We start from the raw sequence: 8,221 nt of genomic DNA on the forward strand, positions 1-8,221 counted from the left end.
TACATTCCCTGGTTTTGTTCTATCTTCACATTAGCTGTCCACCTGTCCTCTGGCACTATTCCATTTTTCAAATTAATTTTTATATATATGTAATAGTGCCTCTGCTATCTTTCCCCAGACTTCTTTCAATATACACAGATGCAATGCATCTAGATCAGGGGATTTATCCTCTCACTTTGACTCAATAATTTATCAATTATCAGCTGCCGTTCTAACTTAAATATTTTAATATCTTTTTTTTATCTCTTCATCTAATGACATGCCCATCATGTTAGTCTTCCTGGTAAATAATGAAACAAAGTAATTGTTCAATATTTCTGTCATTTTCCATTAGGCACATCCCTCAGTGGGTCCATCTCCATCCTGATTTTTCTTTCATTATTTAGATGTCTGTAGAATACTTGACTTTTTTTTATTTCTTGAGTTTGGAGTTCCTCCTTGCCTTTCTAATTGTGTCTTTTTTTTACTTCTTTCCTAACCTCTTTGTATTCCCTTTAGTCACCCTTAGTTGAAGGGAATAGCATAGAGGCATTTAAGGGGAAGCTAGATAATACATGAGGGAGAAAAGAACAGAAGGATATACTGATAGGGTGGATGAAATATGGTGGGAGGAGGCACATGTGGACCAATTTAAACAGAAAGTGCTGGAAAAACTCAGCAGGTCTGGCAGCATCTATTCCAAAGAAGAGTCATACAGACTCAAAACATTAACTCTGTTTTTCTCTCCACAGATGCTGCCAGACCTGCTGAGTTTTTCCAGCATTTTCTATTTTTAATTCACATTTCCAGGATCCGCAGTATTTTGCTTTTATTTTAAGAGCATAAACACCACTTGGGCTGAATGGCCTGTTCCTGTGTTGTAAATTCAATGTAATTTATTGTGTTATTTATTCGGATCTGCTAAGTTGTGTTCGTCATTGTTGCAGGAGAATACCTCAGACTGCGGTGGTGGAGCCACATTGACGTCCTCCTTCTCCACCTTACTAGCTCTGCAATTGTTTCTCCTGTGTTGGACTGCCAATCTTAACCTCTTTCCCTGGGCCAGCAGTCTTTGATTTGGGACCTCCATGTAACTAGATATCAGCTGTGCGATTTTCATGGCTGAGGACTTCCCTTCCCCCGGAAGCCTAATTCTTCATTCCAGTCTCACATCTCCGTGTTGTCGTGTGGTGGAGCTGCGAACTGTGTGTGTGTGTGGAGCTGGTCTATTGTGGTCGTTTGGACAACCAGTATTTTCCTGGCAAGATAACTTGTGGGGAAAGCAAGATTTCATGGATCTGCTTTGTGGAAGACCTTTTACATGAATAAGAAGATGGGAAATGCAAGAGGAGCCCATCATCCCCTTGTGCAGACCCCATTGCTTTCCCAGACTTTCTCTTTACATTTAATAGGAGACCTTGGCAGTTTCAATGTTACTGGATAGCATTTCTTCCATTGGTATATTCAGCTTCTATCTGCTGTTGAGATAGGTTGCATTTATTTGTGCACTTTTGATCACATATTTTGATTGACAGCCAGGTTACAAGGCAGTTTTCCAACAGAAGTGGCTGTAACTTTAATGTAATGACATCAGGAGTCAGGATAGCATGTTCATCAGCACCTTCTAGTTGGCAGCCTCCTTCCGTTTTATACATTGCTTCCATTTTTATTCAGGGAGATCACTGTCCTCAGTAGTATAATGTGTACCTCACAAATTCTTTTAAACTCATTTTAAATGTTCCTTCATCTGAGCACAGGGGCTGCTACCAGGCAGGTGCCCCCTCGAAGGTTCAGGTTCTCCAGCTGTTGTTTGCATTCCAGTCCCGAATTGGGCTGTAACTGGAACAGATGTGTAGGCACAACTCACAGGCAACTTTAGAGAAATCCAAATGAAATGGTCTCAATGTTAAAAATTGTTTTTGCACACTTTACATTTATGGGGTAACTGAGGAGTAAAGCAGAGCTAGGGTATGGGTGGGGGGAGGGGGGGGCGTGGGTGATTGAATTCCACCAGTGGTGAAGGAACCTTTTTCTAGTCTCTCCTTTACACTGTGTGCTGCTTATAGATATCTGTAAGTGACCTATGGTGATTGAGAATGTGTGTAATATATGTTAGTTGAAGTTGCTTGAAAGTGTTGTCAAGTCCCCTACAAGATGTTACTTGAGAGTAAGAGACTGTTACGTTATTTGTAAGCTGACTGGGTGTTGCCTACAGACTCATTATTTGTGCATCTGTTCCTTAAGGAAGATCAACACTTTGAAAGAATAATGTCCAAGAAATCATTCAACAAAAGTCAGTAAGTGTGTAGCATTTATTAGACATGTTAAGTGCTGTGATATTGTTAAACTATAGGCACTCTAGGTGTCTATAATGAGTGAAATCTCAACACATGTTAGATATGAAACCTCCCTATGAATAAGATTTACACTCTTGGGGATTTTTAAATCTCTACCATCAGCAGAGGACATTATTCTTTAGATATGTTACTTATACACAGTGGTTCACTCATAAAATAAACTTCAAATCCAAAAACTATTTATTGTCTGTTACTCGTGCTCTCCTCCCAAGTTCTATTTTCATGTGAATAACCCCATACGGGACATCGTAATTCTCATTAACTGTATCTTAGTGTATTCAAACTGCAGCTATCAGTCATGATGTATGTGCAGAACTCCCCTTCACAGTGGCTAAAAATTTAGATATTTAGACAGCTAGAAACATCTGCACTTCCAAAACATTTAAATGAACTGCAGGTGAGTTCAAAAAGTGGTTAGCAGACCAACCCTGAGCATGTTCGAACCAGTTCGTACCCTGAAGTAAATGATGTCAAACCCAATTTGTGTGAGGCTGCCTCTCCCAGGGGTCTGATGTTGTTCCTTTCTGAAGTGGACAGGGCTTAGCCTTACCGCCAGAGTTGAGGTGCAACTTTAACATGGGTGGAAACCAGCATTGGGAAGTCATTGTATAAATGAACCTTCATTAACAAACATCCCTAGATTTAACTTGGATGTTTTACTATGTTAGAGGCGCTATATAAATGCAAGTTGTTGCTGTTGTGCCTTTTTATTTCTGTTTATTAAGTACCTCTATTTCAAAGAAACACCCTCATTTTTATCTCACTACGAAGCTTCCTCATCTTGTTACTTTGTAACATCGCTGGAGTTTAGAAGAATGAGAGTTGATCTCATTGAAACATATAAGATTATAAGAGGGATTTAAAGGATAGATGCTGAGAAGCTGTTCCCCTGGCTCGAGAGTTGGCCATTTAGGACTGAGATGAGAAGAAATTTCCTATCTCAAAAACTTGTGAATTTTTGGAATTGTGCATCAGTTGATGATCATTATTAAATGGGGGTACAGGACAGAGTTACAACCTAGAATTGAGCATCAGTTGACGATCATTACTAAATGGGGGTACAGGCTTGAAGGGCAATATGTCCTACACCTGTTCCTATTTGTTATGTTTGTTAAACCCTTCATGTTTTATAACACAAGCATGCAGCTGCGCTGCTGTTTTCAGAGGCTCTTAGCAGCCAGGGTAAGAACGTGAACTTGTTGAATAATAGCTGTATTCACTAATGATACTTGAGGTGCTTGTGCTACATGCTGTCCTCTTGCCAAGAAGTTTTGAATCCTGTGCTTATCCCACAGTGCTTCCATTATCTTCAATACCCACCTGTTGCATCCTTCCAACTGCGTATTGCCCCATATCATGTACTGACCTCTATTGCCATTTGTTCAGCTCTTTGTTGCATCACTATACACATCACTATACTCTACCTTCTGCCTATCCCGTGTCCATGCAGTTTAGTCATTAGACACTCCAGGCTGCACTCTTTCTTACCACTCACATTACATTCAAGATGCTCTCTCTCTCTCAATGTCAAAGCCTACAAATCCCTCTCATCTCTTTACAAAGCCAGGCATTTAAGTGCACTTTAGTTACAGTCTAGTTTAGTTACATATTTAAATCAGGGACCTGCAAAACGTATGGGGGAACCAGGACAAGAAACAAAGAGAAGGAACAATACAACAGGCCTGGACAGCTGGAGGAATAGAACAGAAAATTGAAAAGGTAAGAAAAATGTCAAAAGTAGATTATTACAGGCAAAGCAGAAAACATTAAACATGGAAAAAGAGGAGAAGATTAAATAACAAAGAATGGGAAAAAAGTTGATAGACTGGACTCTGCACGAATGCAAATGTTTCTTATAGCTTTAACACCTGCTCACATTTTAATTTATTTCAATACAAGAGACTCAAATCACCAAGTAATTTTAGTAATTCCAAACTGTGGTGCTGTGGAGTGAATTCCAGCACTCATGCTCTGGACTTTTCTGTACTTCCTGCTGTTCCTTGGTTACAGTCTGCAGGTGAAGTTGTCATTTGGGTACTGGACTTCAGGCTTTTAATTATTGGACAAGGATTGCCTTTTAGTCAAAAACAAAATACATGTAATGGATGGGCGAGTGAGGTCGTACAAGCAATGAATGTAAAGGCAAAACTGCATCAGTACCAACAAAGCCATTCAAGATTTGTTTTTTAGCTGTTATTTCTAAGCCCCATTATTTGGGTAAATAGCAAGTCGAAGCCAAAAATTTCAACCCAAGGCACAAGTCTGCCCATGTCCGTCTCACACAGTAAGCTGTCCAGGATCAGTCAAGGCTTTACTCTGTTTCATCTTACAATTCCATTCCAAGATAGTGTTTAAGTATCTTTTAGTGGAATGAGTTGAGAAGTAACTTAAAAGGTATAACCTTTAAATAGCACACAAGGGAAGGCACAGCAATGTTCTTAACTGCAGGTGTGCTATCAGCCCTTGTTTTGATCAGCTGAGTACAGGACAGATTTTCAAGTAGGTATACTCCACTGAAATTGGATAATCTCTTCAGGCCCAACAAGACAAAAAGCATCTGGGAAACGCACTAACCCCTGGGTAAGAAGTTAGAAAGCTGAGAATCCATAACGATTACCAACACAAATATTAGTGATGTCATCAGTATAATGAATGGATGGAAAGCATTTGGCTCAAGGCTACCTAGAGGCCAAGGTTGGGAGGTGGGGGGTAGTCAGTGCACAAAGCAGGATTGGGGGTCAGCAGTGAACCAGTAGGTATTCTGCCAAAGCTGTAAGTTGACCACAGTTTTATTCTGGAATTCAATCTGAGATAGTACCCGAGGAGTCCAGAGTTAGAAAAACTGCAGGTACAGTTAATGCTGCTTTTCAAATTAAAACGGCTACAAAGACACTTAATGAAATTTTTTCTTTAAATCATGAAGGGTTTTCAGAGAGCAAACAGGGAAATATTATTTCCTTTGTTGGGGAGTTAGTGACAAGGGATTATCAATTTAAAATTGTGCTCAGTGAAAAGAGAGATCAGGAGTAATTTCCTTACACAGGTTCTTGCACTGTGGAATGCTTTGCCACAGGTCATGGTTCAGGCATAGCTCATTATATCTTTTTAGAAAAAATGTAGATATTTGAAACAGTGAAAGATACATAGCCACATGGCAATGGGTTTAATTTTGCATTGTTAGAGCAAACAGCCAGACATGATGGACTGAATGGCCTCCTTCTGAATTGTAATTCCTACAGTTCTATTGATCATGGGACCATGCCAGGAAAACAGATCAGGAACACAGGATGCAGTAACCAGCAATGTGCTGCAAAAATGCTGAAAGTACACACCAAATCAGCCAGCACTGAAAAACCAAAAGTGTGCATGGGCCCTTCATCAGAATCTGAAACTGTAAACACACATTTCAGTAAGACTGGAAAAAAAAAAAGTGCATGTGGGACAACAGATAGTCCAATCACAGAGAGGAAGGTTATATGATGAATGCATCTGCAGCTTTTTTCAGGAAGAGCTGGAGTATAGTTCACAGCTCAATTTTCAGAAGAGGAGGTTGAATTGTGAATATCCTGACCCACAAATGTCTATGCAACCAACAGCTGGACTCTGTGCTCAAAAGATGTAACATCAAATGAAACAGTAGCTTATTTAAAGAGGCTGTTCTTGTCATTAGGAACCTACATCTTGATGCCAATGTTGGAATGGTGTGTGCTACTTCAGTGCCCCTGAATCTCCATTCATTTGCCTGTGTGCATGAGGTGCTATTGCTAGTGTTTTATAATGAATCAGTGCTGTGCCACTATTGGCACTCACTGTTAATAACTCTGCAAATCCTTTAAAATCATCATTCACCCCAGGATAAACATTACTTTAAAACCACCATGGGATCCAAATAGTAAATGTCTCCCATTCCCCAGCAGCTCTTCTGTGATTACTGTTAGTCGTCCTCTCCTTCCTGTCCACCAGGCATGTGCAGCACAAGTCCTGAAAAGGTCAGGATAACGAAATGGTGAAAATGAGCAGAGTGGGAAACATGATGGTTTCTCACGAGTTCCTGTCAGCACCAGCCGATATTGACGCTGGTTCTCATATCTCTCTCTCTCTCTGAGGCGTCTTCAATCAAAACAGCATAACACAGTAAAACTAAGATCTTTAGTGATGATTTGTATCTGCTCAGCCTCCCGTGTGCTGATGCACTGGAAGTGATTTTACTGGACTGCGTTTTGTTGATGGGATGTCTGTGGTGATGTAGCGTGTAGTAAGTGTTCTGTAAAAGCAGCTACTGTCTAATGTTTGGGGGAATATGCGCATCTCACTGTCTGCAAAGCTTTAACTCCACATGATTTTGTACAAAAAAAAATGTAAAATATTGTGTCTGTGATTACTTGTAAAATATTTTCAGATTGTTTATTACAGATAATCAGTTAATAAATAATGTTCATATTTTTCACCTCATTCCTGGACTATGATGCATCAAAATCTCTTGCTCATTTTTTTCCACTAAATAGAAAAAAGAGACATCATAACTGAATACAATCATTCACATCACAGCATCAGCCCATTACATCCACACCCAGCATCACACCATCAAATAGAGCCCATTACAATTACTCACAATATTGCATCATAGCATCACTCCCATTACAAACACACACAGTAAAACACTATAAAATCACACCATTACAAATAGTAAAACACCATAGAATCACACTATTACAAATACAGTATTACACCATCGAATCACACCATTACAGGTACAGTATTGCAACACAGAATCACAGAACTTTAACGGCATAGAAGGAGGCCATTTGACCCATCGTGTCTGCACCAGCTCTCCAAATGAGCATTATCACCTAGTGCCATTGCCCTGCCTTTTCCCCGTACCCCTGCACATTGTTTCTATTTAAATAATCATCTAATGCCCTCTTGATTGCCTCAATTGAACCTGCCTCCATCACATTTCCAGGCAGTGCATTCCAGACCTGAACCACTCGCTGTGTGAAAAAGTTTTTCTCACATCACATTTACGTCTTTTGCAAATCACTTTAAATCAGTGCCCTCTTGTTCTTGATCCTTTTACGAGTGGGAACAGCTTCTCTCTATCTACTCTGTCCAGCCCCCTCATGATTTTGAACATCTGTATAAAATCTCCTCTTAGCCGCCTTCTCTCCAAGGAGAGCAGTCCCAACCTCTCCAATCTATCCTCATAGCTGAAGTTTCTCATCTCTGGAGCCATTATTGTAAACCTCCTCTGCACTCTCTCCAATGTGTTCACACCCTTCATATTATGTGGTGCCCAGAGCTGTACACAATATTCCAGCTGAGGTCTAATGAGTGTCTTTTATAAATTCAGCATAACCTCCCTGCTCTTGTACTCTATGCCCCTATTAATAAAGCCCAGGATGCTATATGCTTTATTAACTGCTCTCTCCACCTGTCCTGCCACCTTCAATGATCAATGGCACATATACACCCAGGTCTTCATGCCCCTGCATGAAGAATTCCACCCCTTATTTTGTATTGTCTGTCCATGGTCTTCCTACCAAAATGCATCACCTCACACTTCTCCAAATTGAATTTCATCTGCCACCTATCTGCCCACTCCACCAACTTGTCTACATCCTCTTGAAGTTCTACACCGTCCTTCTCGCAGTTCACAACACTCCCCCAAGCTTCACATCATCTGCAAACTTTGAAATTGTCCCCTGTACACCAAGGTCTAGATCATTAATAAATATCAGGAAAAACAAGGGTCCCGATACTGATCCCTGGGGAACTCCACTACAAACCTTCCTCTAGCTTGAAAAATATCAATTGACCATTACTCTCTGCTTCCTATTTTTAAGCCAATTTTGTATCCACGTTGCTACTGTCCCTTTTATTCCATG

At 40.2% G+C, this 8,221-nt stretch overlaps 1 protein-coding gene across 3 annotated transcripts in view; it reads left to right on the plus strand.

Annotated features, from left to right (window-relative positions):
• cacna2d2a (calcium channel, voltage-dependent, alpha 2/delta subunit 2a) overlaps window positions 1–2,515 on the plus strand; it is a 991,061-nt gene extending 988,546 nt beyond the window's left edge. For all 3 annotated transcript variants that reach the window (XM_078543862.1, XM_078543864.1, XM_078543863.1), the window contains one exon: window positions 927–2,515. In XM_078543862.1, coding sequence (XP_078399988.1) covers window positions 927–1,055 — 129 coding nt within the window. In that variant the 3' untranslated portion in view covers window positions 1,056–2,515. The remainder of the gene's footprint in view (window positions 1–926) is intronic.
• The last annotated feature ends 5,706 nt before the right edge of the window (window positions 2,516–8,221 follow it).

The sequence above is a fragment of the Cetorhinus maximus genome, chromosome 6, assembly GCF_964194155.1.
Source record: "Cetorhinus maximus chromosome 6, sCetMax3.hap1.1, whole genome shotgun sequence".
Classification (NCBI taxonomy): Eukaryota; Metazoa; Chordata; class Chondrichthyes; order Lamniformes; family Cetorhinidae; genus Cetorhinus; species Cetorhinus maximus.